The following is a 15,570-nucleotide window of genomic DNA, read 5'->3' on the forward strand; positions in this document are numbered from 1 at the left end:
AAGTGTGTAGATTTGCAACCATTTGTCTTTTCTCCCTCACACACCCATCTTTAAGCTGTAACGGAGAATTATGTAAACTATGCTCTACAAGGTTTTCCACGTTCCATTTGGGACCCGCTAACAGTCTAATGAAGACCAGGTTCCTTGGAAACTCTCTGTAAGCTCAGGCATGTATAATAACAGCCATTGCAAAATAATTCTGGGTTAACAACATTTTACATCTTATATGGTGTGTGTTTTTTTCTCATGTGGTGGTCCCTTCAATGGCTTCATAAAGTTTTGGAATGTTAAGTACTTGCATCATTGGCACAAACGTCACTTTAATTTTTGGCTTTTAAGTTTGAAAGTTTCTCTGCAACTTTCTAAGTTACAGAGAAACGTTTTGGAGCCATTAGCAAGGCCTCGCCTTGCATGAACTCCCTGGCAAAAGCAAATAAATTGTGTCCTGGCGTGGACCTGCTATTTAGGCGTAATCCGTTTTCACCAAGTTTGAGGTCATTTTATTTTGAAGCTGTTTATCATTTTTAAAGTGTTTTCAGTCACTATCTGTCTGCTAAGACCTGGTGGTCAAAGTATCACAGATCTGTGACATTAAACCTTTGAACTTGTCCTGACTTCAACCCTATTGAAACTTTATGGATTATGCCTAAAAATTAGATCAGCTCCTGGAATCCAAAAGACTTACATGAAATCTGCATTTTCTGACAAGATGAGTGATATCCTGACAGAATCGTGTCAGAAGCTTGTTCATAACTACAAAAACGATGTGGTTTTCCTACAGCCTGCTTAGGGACATCCAACTAAACATGAGTATGTATGTAAAAGATTCAATTTGTGTGGATCAGAGTGAAACCCCTAAAAGGAATTTTCAATCAGTTCTTGTTTATAAAATTGATGGACGTTGCTTTAAATCATGACAATCGTAGTTCTATGCCACCCCAGAAAAGGAACCATTAAAACAAAGTTAAAGACCCACAGTGATCTATAAATGACACAATGACATTTATTGATAAATCTATTTAAACCTCTGAGAGGCACTATAGATCCAGTTTAATTTAATCATTAAACTAAACAAAAACATAAAACTACCAAAATCAAAAGTTGTTCCTCAGTTTTAGTGAAACGCATAAACAAATAATTTAAATATTAAAGCATTAGAAGAAGAGTAAACTTATAAAACAAAAACACAATAAAATCACTTGCTTAATCAAAATACACTGTTGCACAACACATACTCATGTGACTTTTTTTTTTTCATCTTGCTGGTGAACTTCAGTGTTTCAGGTGTTTGAGAGCTGCTTATCTCTGCCTATTGTGCATTTTACTCCTACATCGTCTTGCTCCGACTCGCCTCCTGCTGACTTAGCAGAGCCTCCCGTCATAAACCACACAGGCTGGGCAGGCTAGACATGGCTGACCTGAACACAGACAGGCTCCTGAGCCAAACTCTCAGAAAACAGCTTAGCTGCAGCATGCTCCGCACATGTTCCCAGACGTTAAATAAGCAGTCTGTTTTCTGCTGATTTGACTAGTATCCATGTCCCAGGTGAAGGTGCCACATTGCAGAGTTATAATGCATAAACGAAAATGTCCTCTGATGAATATGACTTTTTTTTTTTTTACCTCTGCTTTCATGCAGGACAGTCAGGCCAGTTTGTCTTGTTTTGCTGTTACAGTCAAGATGTTGCCTCAGTGGTCTGACTTTATTTCTTGGAAGAAATATGACTCCCTCCCCTGAGAGGCGACTGAGGAGCTGCTTGAAGTTACAGGTGAAGAACCTGATCTGAGTTCTCTTCATCTGAGGTGGATGACAAATCTTTATCTGTTAGACCTCGTCTGTCACGACTGACTAATATATACCTTAAACAACAGGGTGAGAATAGAGGACGGAATAAGATAGTGCACAAACAATTGTGGTCATCGGCTTCTTAAAAGGGAGCAGTGTGGTTAGGTGAGGTTTAGGGTGTTTTTTGTTTGTTTTTTTTTTTTATCTATTTGAGAGGCTTTATCAGCTCACATGGTGTAGGCATCTATTTGTGACAGATGATTGCACAGATAGTGGTTCAAAACTCAACCCCTGTGGAGGGTTGTGGCTTTGGGTTTTTCTGGGTTTTCGGTCTGAGGCTTCCTCCTCTATTTTGCAGTACCTGCTTACTGTCTTCTTCTTCTTGCGCTTTGCAGAAGTCCTGCTCAATGGAGCAGTCCAGGTCACTGAACAGTCCGACCTCTTCACAGTTCTTCAAGAATCGGGTCGGAGTGGGCGTCTGGTCTGGAAGTCAGAGAACATTTTGTCGAGCTTAAACACTCAACGTCTTAACAGTTGATAAAACTATTTATTTTGTCAGGCCACGAGTGCATACGTATTGGCAAGAAATTGTCCTCAAGCTTTGTCTCGAAGGAAACATTTAGCAATAAAACACGGTGTGTTCTGCGACATTGTGTCTGCAAGAAAAGTGACATTCTTTTCAACATACATGAAATGACGACAGAAACATATCCCAGTATATTTGGAGTAATACTGAAATGAAGCTAATGGTCCCCCCTCAGGTTTACAGAATATATGGTGCCTTTCAAAGTATTCACCTCCCAGAGGTTCTCCACGTTTCATCATGTTACAACCACAAACCTCAATTATTTTATTGGTATTTTATGTGACTAAACAACACAAAGTAGTGCGTAATTGTGAGATGGAAGGCAAAGAATATGTGGTTTTAATTTTTTTTTCAAATAAAAATCTATCAATGCGTTTTAGAATCACATTTCAGTAAAATAACAGGTCCTGGTTACGGGGGGTATGTCTCTACCAGCTTTGATTATCAGGAGACTCAGATTTTTTGTTCAGTTTAGGAAAAAAATAGCTGAAGCTAATTTAGATTTGATGAAAAGCATCTGTTGTAATTTTTTAAAGTCTTTCCACATTCTCAATGAGGTTTGGCAAGGCAACTCCAACAAATGAATATAACTTGTTCTACACCTTCCATTGTAGGTCTAGCTGTACATCTAAGGTCGTTAACAAGTTTGAAGGTGAACTTTGACATCAGATTCAAGACTTTTGCAGCCTCTAATTGGTCTTCTTCCAGGATTGGTCTGTGTTAAGCTCAAAGCATCTTCATGTGAACTCTAACTAGCTTCCCTCTTCTTGCTGAAGTAAATCATCCCCACAGCATGATATGTTCAGGGTTATGTCCAGTGTTACTTTTCCTCCACACCTGCTTTTTACTTTGGTCGCATCGGAAAGCAACACCTTCTTTCACATTACTGCTGAGTCCCTTCATGGCTTTTGGAAAACTGCAAATATGACTTTTTCAGGCTTCCTAATCAGTTTAACATTTACTAAATATTTGCCTTTTCACCATATATGGTGATCATTTATGGTGAAAAGGCAAAAAGATTAAATTAAAAAATTTGCAAAGCAGAATCTGTGGAGAACAAAGTTATCAGTTGAGCTGAGCTGCAGATCTCTGGTGCTCCTCCATCGGAGGACCATGGCACTAGGGGGTGTTCCTCTGAATGATGCTCTTCTTGTCAGACCTGCTCTTTCAAGAAGGTGTAGGTCCATGTCTTAGTAGGTTTGCATTTGTACCTCGGTTTTTCTATTTTCAGATTATTTATTTATAACAAAATCCTCTTTTAAACTTTTACACAACTTTATCCGGGACCTGTCTGCTGTGTTTCTTGGTCTTCATGAATCTGTTTGCCTTAGAAGTCTTCATTTTTATACTGAGATTAAACTAAGCACATATAGATTACATTTACTAATTAAGCAGCCTGAGAAATTTGTTGCAATAGATTTAATTAGGCAGACCAAGTAAAGGGGACTGACTAATAAAAGACATTGTGTCATAGCAAGAAAAGGTTTCTATGGCTTAAAGGCACTCTAAGGCACCATCATCCATTTGGTTTTTAAAAAAGCATTAGAGCCTTTAGTGAGTGAGAGGGAGATGCTCCCTTGACAGCACCATTTTTGCCGACAAAGAACAGATTCCTCCCGCTGAGAGGGGGGTCTCAGCCGAAAGCTGAAGCGTTCAGCTTGATGTTCTGGGGGGGTGCATACATATCAAGTTTCAGACAGTTGAAGGTGATTTTAGGATCACGGTTGTTTCAAAGGCTAAAAGCATGCTTCATGGTCTGTTTACTCATTCTGGCTAGACTGGGGATTGACACAAACTTTCAACATGACTTGTGAACCCAAAATACAGTTTTACCCAGAGTAACTTTTCAATCTTGTTTTTAGTGAGATATTAATTTATGCTCTATCTAAAAAAAAAAAAAAAGGAAGCTATTCATTTTTATCCAGGATGCTGCCCAGTGAAAAGCAAACACTGTTCACTTCATTTTAACGCTAAGGAGACTGTTTAGACACATTACCATGAGTGACTAAGCTCTGGCTTATGGGTAATGGTAAACTGCTGACCATTTTCTCCTGAGTTCAACGTGTAATTCAGAGAATTTGTAACACAGACAGAAGACTATGAGACACTCGGTCTACAAAAGCTGATCCTGTCGTTCAAACAGTGTAAATAATATAAAGGACAGAATCTGGTTTAGTTAGTCTACAGCTGGAAAGGCATAGTCTACCTAACACATGACCTCAAGATAAGGTTAAAATAATCGCACACACTTAAAAATTAAAACGCACCTAAAAAAATTTGAAGATGTAAATTACTCAAAGTGTTATCCAGGAAAAGAAGCACAATATGGCGACCACAAACGGTAGGAAGAGCAAGTTCCTGAGCCCGAGGCTAACAAACCATATGATTTACATTACTTTAAACAGCTTGTATAGGACTAGCCATAAAGGTTTGTGATGACAGATGAGTATGCCTGTGGTTGAGTCACTTGTGGCACAGCTCTGCATCAGAAATTTGGTGGGCTGCAGAAGCAAATCGGTCTGCATTGATGGCGACGTAACTCACCTGATAGCATGTTGTCGTTTTTTATGGAGGGGAACTTAAGGGTCATCTCATGTTTGTGACGATGAATCATCAGATGATCCTCCGTGGGAAAACGCTGTTTGATTTTAAGACCAGGAGGTATGTAGACGAAAAAACAGGAACAGTAAATAGAAAGGAAAATAGGATAATTTAGACAATTGCCTTTAGTTTAGACCAAAGGCAAAAATAAGTTGGAGAAACCTCTTAAACTAGAAAATAGATGCTAGATAACTGGTGTAGTTCTAAATGTCATACACTGGCTGTTTACTTTGTAATTAGATTTGCTCTTTGCACTGTGTGCTGTGAGGTAGACATGTGCACATAGAAATCCTGTGTGAATCTCCCTAGATATGCATTTATAGATATACACTAACCTGAGAGCAGCCAGGAGCATTGCACACGAATGGCCTTTCCTGGTCTGAGTTCATCCCTCTGGCCAGCGTCTCATAAAACTGCAAGAGAAGACATATAAATTAATCAAAAAGGGAACCTGACTGGCTCTAGATCCCCTATCAGCACTTTAAGGAACAAGTACACTGCTACTGCCACTGCAAAATGCTTACGCACAAGTAAAGTGGTGGGGAAATTACATAAAAAGTTTATATTATTTAAGAAATACAGAGAGTAAATTAAGAAAAGTATTTGCAAATGATGTCCTCGTCTTAAAGTGAAAACATGAATATCACAACAGCAGCATTTTCTATTTACCATATTACCCTGTAAAATAATATGCATGCAGTATCTAACTAAAATGTACAATTACAGATAAACACAAAAGATTTACATTTTCTCTATCACAATAGAGACATAAATTGGCTTTAGCGTAACTTTTGAGAAATGATGTAATAAAACATGTCTTAAATATGTAATTGATCATTAATCTTAAGACAAAAAAACTGTTAGTGTTTCAGATATAGCTCTAAAACTTCCTCTATCTTTAACACTCGTCTGTATTTTACAGTTAAATGACAAAATAAATCTTCAATGGAAAATATTTTTAATTGAGTCACTTTATATCTTCAACTTTTTAATAATTTCTTGAGATATTATTGAACTGAGTTAGTACACTTCTCTGTGGAAAAATAAGAAAGGGAAGTGGTGTCACAGCAGACAAATATAATTAGATGGCAGAGGTCCATTTGGTCTATGACAAACAACCTTAAAAATTAGACTGCACTCACGCTAACAGTGTGCTACAAGAGTGCATGAGCTCCAACCTGTCAAAAGTAAATGACTTCAGCTGTTATTTTAGGTTCTACGAGACAAGTAGAGCACAAAATATCTTAGAAAAATATGTTTCTTGACTCTGTGATTCATTTATTAAAATAAACTATAAAATGGAACCATTGCATAATAAAAAAAAAGGAAAACAATGCACATTTAAAAAATGAAATTGTGATCTTCATGTATGTGTGAAATATAAATTGTTTACAGCAGAATAAAGCATTCAACCAACATTCAAAATTTGGGACGTAACCAATAACTGACACCTGAGCGACAGGTAGACGTAGTTTTTACCAGCTAAACAAAAACAGTCAAATAAAAAAAAGTTATAATAAAAGATGATTAGCAGATCAGATCAGTATTTCATATGCATTCCATAAAAATTTTATATAAACAAAAAGAATTGTTTCATCCTAAACCTAAGAAAAATCTGTGGTGATGTTTGCCATTTTTTTGTTTATAGCAAATAAAACAGTAACTGTTTATGCTGAGTGTCTCTACTCTCTAAACGTTGGCAGTGCCTCAGACAAGCAAAACCATCAAAAGGGTGAACCTCACAGTCAAATGAAATGCAACATTTGTTTATGAGTGGTGTATCATTTTAAATTATTCACAGATACACAAGTTGTTGCCTTTGTTAAACTTTTAAAACTGCACAACATAATACATTTTAATGAGCTCTTCACATGATCAAGAGCATTGTTATGCTCTACAAAAGATAAAAACACTTAAAACCCTTTTCAAGTAGCGCCTTATATTTTAGTATCAGATATTAACATTTTCCATGATGATAATGGTTCATGGAGAGATACAGAAGAGCAGCCCATCAAGATTATGATGCCAGATGTTAACGCAATTTTAGAATTAAACCTTCCAACCTATTTTATCTTTAGTACTTTATGACAAACAAGTAGATCTGCTGGTGTGGAGAATGAGTAGAAACATTACTGACATGAAACGTCAGTAATTAAATTACTGTTTTGTTATGACACTGAAATAAAATAAAAAATCCCCATTGATATAGGAACATTATCAAAAGCTTGCGACTTTGTTACATCACCTGTCATATTACCGATCTGGAAAACATTAACTAATCACATTCTTGATTTACTCATTTTTTTCTCGTTTGCTGTAAACTGTTTTACAGCAGTGTGATTTACACATTCAACAGTCACATTTAGCCTGTCATACACACAAGAACTGCAACACACCTGTGATTTAGCCAGAGCCACACTTCAAACTACAAACATTAATCCTTTCACACACTATTTAGGTGTCCCTTTTTTCATGGGTACAGGCTATTTCCTGAAGCGCCGTCAAAACACTCTAATATTGTGTTATGTCAAGCAGCGATGTTTGCCTAACAAGTTGTGTTTCATGACCGAGCCTGCAAAACAGGGTCTGGACAGGGTCTTTCTGTCAAGAGAGCAAAGTGATCAGGTCTTACTTTCCTTCCCCCGGTGCACTCAGGCTCCTCTAAATGGGCTCTAAAAACTCACCTGGTCTCCTTTGCCACAACAAACACAACCATCGCTGCTAATCTGAGCTCCAAGTTCAAGCTAAAACAGAGGATGACAGCCTGTTGGACCAGAGCCTGCGGACCTGTCGTTAGAGTTATTCCAATTCTGAATCATTTCTGCCACTTTTTTGTTAACTCAAATGTTTGACTTTTCCACTGTATCTGCCACTTGTGTCACTTTATTTATTTTCTCATGATCTATTTATACAGGTTCAAATGGAATGATCACACCATTGCTTGCGGAGTAAACGATGCTCACAATTATCCACAATTATCACTGGAAATTATTATTTAGAACCAGATAAGTCCTTAGCATGAGACTTAATATAATGCCCAGATATCCCATACTTCCGGTTCCTGAAATTGGGTTTGATCATTTCAGCACAGGAAATTTAAACCATATGATGCATAAAACTCAACTGTTAATTCCCAAAATGCCTTTGCGAATTCCCCAGCACCTCTCACACTTTAGATTATCAGTGCTCAACGCCCCTCTCTTGGAAAGAGCACTTGGCCCACATTTTATATTGATGTTTTAGTTTAGCGGAGGAAATTTGGTTACACTACATAACATTAACTAAACCCTGATGTGAGCGAGCTGAAGGATTAGGGTCAAGCGTTTGGTTTCAAGAGGAACTGGGGAGGAATTCTCCGGGTAGACCACGCGTTAGAATTTAAACAATATGGTGAGGAAAAGAGGGGTTGAGGTGCAAAGAGGTTAAAGCAAGCATGAACACGCAGAGCAATTCAAATCTGTACGTTCTTATAGCCTTGGCTTTTGACAGCACAAGTTCAAGGCAGGATTACGGCGATCCCTGAGGCAGAGTTTCTGGCCTTTTCAAGACAGTTTCTTCAACTTCTGCTGCAGATCCAGTCATGTAACAAATTCAGCTCTGATCTAAACTTGATTTTATTGCAACTGCATTGCACAACAGAAGAGGTTACTATTGCAATAAAACCCCTAAACTGGAGAAACACTTTGATATCAATGCAAGAAATCAGAAAGAAGCCTGAGCGTTAAAAGTGCTACTCTGGAACAAAAGCTGTGGGGCCAGATTGAACTGTCACTTTACCCCTTTTCTTTTCTTTTTTTTTTTTTACATTAGATCAATCATTACAAAGGAACCCTGAGCACTGGAAGCAGTCATCAACAAATAAACTCAGTTTGGGTCACATTTCACCAGCGCAATCAGCCACAAGACTGCAATCAAGCCTGTGTAAAATGTGGAAGGAATCTGTAGCAAGGTACAAATTAAAATAAGCTACACTTCCTGCAGTTGCAGGTCGCGATTTTTAATGCAGTTGTTAATATTTTTGTAACGTTTTGCCTATTTTCCCTCAAAAGTAAAATTTTGTTACAAATGAAGCCCTAATTTAATGTATTTAATTATTCTAATGAAATTTTGCAGTCTGAGTAGTTCCCTTGAAATTTAAAACATTAACAACTTTTTTTTTTTTCATTTATAAGGTTCTGCTTGATCCCCACAACGAAACAAAAACACGTCTTACCTACCTTAAACATAGCCTACTTATGTTTCGTTTGCTGCTAATAATAAAAAGTTAAATTGGAGTTTCAATAAGCTATTTTCGTAGATATCCTTTCTACTAGACAAACGCATTTTTGTTTCTACTAAGCAAACAAAACCCAGCCTTGTACCTAATTCCATTTACCAAGTCAGTTAATTAATGTTATTAATTCAAGAAATCACGAGGTAAAACAGTAAAGCCGGAAGCATAATTTAGAGTGTACATGAAAGAAAAGTGGTTATTGGCAGCGCTGTCACATAAACATAATGACAGCGGCCGAGGAGCAATCATATAATTAAAGCGTGTTTCTTCCCTTCAAGCCGTATAGCAACAAAGCGCGCCTCGTCAGCACAACCTTCCTGAAAGTAGCCCTCAACATCTCAGCGGTTAATCAAATATCGACGAGCCTGCAGGATGACGTAATGTTGCTCACATTATGCTTTTCGGGGAAAATAAAAAAGAAATAACAGATGAAAACTTCCATTTAATTAAAAAAAAAAAGAAGAAGAAGCGTCGTTTGTTTCTCTTTAACTGGCTTGACAGCAGAAGCGTTTTCCAGACGATCATTGGTGAACCGCAGCACGCAGAGTCCGGGACGGTCGCCGGCTGCGCTTTATCCCTGAACGGGACAGGCGTGACAATGATGTAGCGATGCAGCTCGGAGCAGCGACTAAACTTGATAGAAGCGCCAGGGGTGACGTGAAATTAGCCCGCTGCATTAACCTGTTTAGAAGTTGGAAGCTGGATGAAGTGAAGCGGAGTGAAGTGAAGTGAAGTCCATGCAGACTACATGAACCGAGAGCTGCAGCGGCACTTGACTCCGTGTCAACTTCAACAACAATAAATACAGGCCCACACATTGGCAATGAAGTGAGATGACAATCCGTTAAATCTAAGAAAACTCGCGGGAGACAGTGGTTGTTTTAGCTGCACGCCTGGTTTTTCGCAAAAACAGGAAGAAAATCAACATCTTCATCCAAACTGCTGGAGCGACCAAGAAAACAAGCTGTTGCATTTCAGGAAAAAATCACCCAAAGAATCGCTTTAAACAAAGTCAACAAACCTGCAGAGGCTCGTGCAAGAGGGTCTGCATGGTGGCAGCGCTTTCAACTTACCAAACAAGTGTAGAAAATGTGAAGCAGCCTCTGAGAAGAAACCACGTTGGACTGAGAAAGGATTACAATGCGATCTATTTAGAGAAGCATAACGTCACCCCGGGGTGACGTCACGTGGGATTCCTGAACTTCTAAATCATAGCGGGCCCTGCACGAGGGGGGCGCCGCGGGCGGAGTGGGGTTAGTGGAGGAACGCCCAGAAGCATGGACGGGACACCGGCTGGTCCTGGAGTGGGTGTGGTGCGACACAGCAGGATGACCACTGCTGACCAGTCAGACAGGCGGGTGAACTGACAGCTCTGAACTGGGTTCAGGACGCAGCAGCTTTATGCTGGAGAAGGCTACATCCAAGAACTGACATTCGGCTGAAAAAGAATTTTGTTCATTAATTTTACCATTTTAAATTTCATTAAATAACTCTTCTATTTCCTGCGCATGCGCTTTTGACTATCCACAGAAAGGGACGGGAGAAGATATTTGGTTAAATTTAAAATAGGTTTTATCTCTCTCTGATTATATACATATATAATCTCTCTGCTTATAGATATATATATATATGTGTGTAATATATATATATGTGTGTATATATATATATATATATATATATATATATATATATATATATATATATATATATATATATATATATATATATATATAATTAATCATAATAATGAACCTAAATTTTAAGTTTTGAACTCATACAAGTTAGACTCAATATTCTTTACTGTACTAAGTATGTAGCTGTCTTTTGGCTTCAAATATGAAGTATATATATCAAATACATCCTAGATGCATAAAGCAGCACTCCTGTTTCCTCACCTGTTGCTGTGCACTACCTGTCAGCTGGCTGAAAAGAAGGCCACTACATTTTGCCCATTGTCTACAACAAGAACGTGCTGTTTGAAGAAAGTTTCTAGAAACAGAAAACACAATCATGATGTAGAATTTAAAAAGTGTCATCCTTGATTTTATTTAAGTTGACCCTGTTTTAAAACCACAGTTGACAAGCCCAGAACTGCATGCTTGTTAGAGAGCTGGCTGCAGGTTCCACCTGAACACACAGCTCAACTAACTATCCTGTCAATAACTATCTGGTTGGTTATAATTGTGTTACTCTGTAAAGGGCAAAATAGCAAAAAAATACAAAATATTCTGATAAATAACCCCGTAAAACACCATAAAATGTAACTACTTCTAATAATTTATTTTTACTTAAATTATTTTTACAGATAACCTTGCTATAACTATAATAATAAATGTGACATTATTTTAGCCACATTGGGGAAAATTCTGCATTTTCTGTTTCAGACAAAAACAAGTGGTTTTCTTCTCTTTTCTTAAAAAAGTAACCCTAATAATGATAACCTTTCTGATTGAACATGTGGCATCAACAACAGCTAAAACCTTCCAGTTAATTTTCTGAAATGTGTGCCTTCGCTCCAGCACATTAGCAGAGATTTAGACATCTCCGTATAACACGTTAGAGTTGCAGCTCCGCAGTGACCTGCTGGTGCCAACTGGCTGTGATTTCTCAGGCCACAGACAGTGGTAGTAGTGAAGCCATCCTCCACTCCAGGGATTAATGACTCCTCACACGTTGAGAAATGTTTACCACTGGCCTGCGACCACTCCACTAGACACACTAAGAGCTCTGTCACCGAAACAATAACGCAGTCTGAAAGGCCCTCATAACTCAGGGTCTCTCCGCCTCTGTCTTTTAACCAGAGCTTTAATCAACATTTATGACATCCCTTTGTCTCTTTATTGCCAATATATTTCCCAACCAATCCAAACATTATGCTTCTAGAAGAACAGACTATTAAGGCTGGAAAGAGCCGATACAGTTTGGGTCAGTGACCCACACTAAAGGAGATTTGATCTATATTATACTAACCCTTTTATGATTATGCCTTTGTGTGATGTTTTTGGGTAAGATCACCTTGAAGAGCCAGTGAGGATGATTGCAGCAGGTGTGTGAAGGGGGCTTTGCAAAAGTATCTTACCATCTTTCTGTTTCTAAATAGAAATACTGAAACCTGATTCTGAATATTCTGTTCATTTGAAAAGCTTAGAGTTGCATCACTGCTTTGTGATTTGCAGGTTTTAAGTTGTCCGGTTATTATCTGCGCCTCGCATAAGTATAGTCCCACAGCCTCACCGTTGTAGCTGTTTTGATCAAATATACAGGATTAATTTTAACCATGCCATATTGTATCCCTCTAGAATCCTGACATGGATCTGAAAGGGGAGGAAAACATCTTCAGCTAATCAAATTCTTGACACCACACAGCCCCTCGTTAGGATGGCAGTGTGGAGAAGACTAGAGCAATCAGGCCCCATAGCTTCATCTCTGGGTAAAATGATGTCTGGCAACAACACTTATATACAAGAAAGATAATAGCTGTTGGTGCAAAGTTATTTGGGTAGGTTTTTGAGGCAATACTGAACGTAGAAAATATTCAACTGAAATTAACACAGTTTTGGAAAAATAAAGCTGAGCAATAGTACAGGAAGAAAAGGAGGGACATAATGATATGTTCTGAAACAAGAAGACTCAATCTTGATTAACTGTTGTTCTTATGTAAACTGATTGTGGTTCCAACTTTTTTTTAAAAGTGGTAGGTAGTCTGTGGTGAGACATGTTGAATGACTGTCTGGTTATTTGTCAGGATAGCTGTAAGTCAGCAAAACTTTGAACAGAGTAGAGTTAAGCTTTAATGTAAACATACAAAACTCCGTTTGCACTGGTGATGATACAATAAAACTAAAACTGCTTGTGTTCAGTGCAACACACAAATGCAAAAGGTAAACAATCTCTCTTGTGGAGACTAAGAAATGTAAAACTGCTAAGCCTTCAGGTGGAATTAGAAACTCGTTTCATTGTAATTTGCACTTTGGAAGTTTAAAGGTAGAAATTGTAGGGATTTTTCTGTATTCAAAAAGTGAACCCTATAAATACTAAGAGTTGTACTAGGAGGCAGTTCAGTGAGGTGACTCCTTAAAACTAAAGAGTACCTTCCTGTATGCCAGAAAATTGATTCTACATGTTTAGATGGGTTTATTGTGAATATAACAACCCTGCATAGAAAAAGATAAGATGAAATTGTGGTCTTATTTGTGTTCATTTTATAATGCAATGGTTCTTAAACTTCTTATGATAATACGCTTTGTGCTTTATGCTTTCATCTTAACAATAATTAAAATATGGTAGTGCAAAACTCACAAACTTGCATTTATATCTGACACAGTAATTGAATTGTGTCAGATATAAATTGGATAATTTCTTAAATTATCCAATTCAGATGTACAAAAGGGACAGATTATCTCATCTCTGGCAAATAAACAGAGTTGTGCATCAGAGGAGAACTGAATGCAGGATTTGTTTCTAACAAATTTAAGTGTTTTATCTATTAGCTCTACATGTTTGGTTGAAGGGTGTGGTTTAAAATGTGATGATTCACACATTAGTCGCTGAGAAGTAAACCACATACCACATGCTGTGATCTTTGTTCTTCCACTATCTCACACCAGCTGCACAAAACATGGTGATAACTGGAATTAAATTTCCTCTTTTGCTTCGTTTCAGTGCAACCAGATACTGTAGAAAGTTCTATTTGCCATTTCTTATAGTTGCCAGAAACACTTGACTTTTTGTTAAATTAGTTTCGTAGACTTCGGCTTCCACACTGGGGTTTTTTATAATGTTCTCTTCAGCACTTGTCCATTTCGCAACAAGATTGTATTTTTGTTCTTCTTTTGAATCACTTGTGTTCTTGTCAAACCACACTTTTTAGCTTTACATCACAGGTCATTTTACATCTTTAACTTGAAAATTATCGATGGCAAATTATTTTCTGAGCACCACTAAGTAGTATCTAAATAATGATGTAAGTTGCTTGATTTGGTAACTTTTTTTCTGTTTTGTTTTGCCTTCTTTAGCATATTTCATCATCATCACAAGTTTCATAGCCAAAGAAAACAAAGGTTACCAAGGTAACAATGACAGAAAATTACAGAAAATTGTTTCAAGATGGTACCCCTCTCCCAGCACACAGCACTGTTTGATGTCCACATCATTTAAAGTTGAATGAAAGTATTGTTGGTTGTCTTTATTATTTACTTATAACCCACACTTCCTTGCTTAGGTGTCTTTAACAACCCTAAGTAGTTATTCATAAATAAATAAAGATGATTTGTTAAGCACATGGATGACTAATTATTAGTAAGTTGACATTAATCCTTGCTTTGTAAGAAACTGAAAAGGTACCTTTCCTAACTGAAAAGTTAAAGTAGTGAGGGGATCATTTTACTAATGGGCTCGTCGTTCTTAGTTGAATTACAGGAAGTTTGTTGAATGCAACGCTTGATTTAAGAGTACCCTCTAACTAAAAATTTTTTTTTAAATCTCTGTACCATCTATTTATGGGGTGCAACAAGTTGAAGAGCAATAGTTAGTTAGAACTATACCCATCAAGTAATATGGTAAATAAATAACTGGAACAGGCAGAGCCAGCATTTGTAATTGAAAATATCCAGTTCTTTGAAAAACGACAGCAATTAAATATTTCCAGTAATAACGACAGCATTTTCCGGTAATAACAAGAAAAACTATTTTACTTAGGCTTCAAGTGTGAAAGGCATGGAGGAATGGAGTCTGTGGATATAATGGAATAAAATGAATGAATGAATGAATGAATGAATGAATGAATGAATGAATGAATGAATGAATGAATGAATGAATGAATGCATTTTTAAAATGACACCTCCAATCAATGATTATTGTAAAAATACTCTCATTTCCTGGCAAATTTATATTATTATTATTTTAAAAAGCCCACTTTGAGGAATTAAAACAAAATTCTAAATAACAATTCTCACATGGTCAATGTGGAGAGGTTGATATTATCCTTGTAAATACTTGCATCATTTCCACCACAACAGTAAAACAGACAATGATAAAGACTGTCAGTTTTAGTTGTTTTTATGGTAAGCTGTCTAAAACCTACATACAGTTTAAGAATAAAAATGAACTATCTTGGAGTTTATGTAGATTGCAAATATTCAAATTAATTTAACAGCATTTTGATGCCATTAACATGAAATTACCATGAGATAAGATAATGGAGGAGCACTGAGGGTTTAGACCAACTTAATTACCTCGTGGACATAATTTTAATTCTGATTACCTTAAGGTTGTGAACTTTACTAAAAGTAAATGAACTGATGTAAATCACATTTATTCCCAGAC

At 37.2% G+C, this 15,570-nt stretch overlaps 1 protein-coding gene across 4 annotated transcripts in view; it reads right to left on the minus strand.

Moving 5' to 3' along the window:
• creb5b (cAMP responsive element binding protein 5b) overlaps positions 1-10,554 on the minus strand; it is a 52,547-nt gene extending 41,993 nt beyond the window's left edge. For 2 of the 4 annotated variants that reach the window (XM_044117600.1, XM_044117602.1), the window contains exons 1-4: positions 10,268-10,307; positions 5,309-5,386; positions 4,917-5,010; positions 2,148-2,269 (exon numbers count right to left, since the gene is read on the minus strand). In XM_044117600.1, coding sequence (XP_043973535.1) covers positions 2,148-2,269; positions 4,917-5,010; positions 5,309-5,386; positions 10,268-10,297 — 324 coding nt within the window. In that variant the 5' untranslated portion in view covers positions 10,298-10,307. The other 2 variants (XM_044117601.1, XM_044117604.1) reach the window with 2 other exon arrangements.
• Between the last annotated feature and the right edge of the window lie 5,016 nt (positions 10,555-15,570).

This window comes from Gambusia affinis, linkage group LG05 (assembly GCF_019740435.1).
Source record: "Gambusia affinis linkage group LG05, SWU_Gaff_1.0, whole genome shotgun sequence".
Taxonomy (NCBI): domain Eukaryota; kingdom Metazoa; phylum Chordata; class Actinopteri; order Cyprinodontiformes; family Poeciliidae; genus Gambusia; species Gambusia affinis.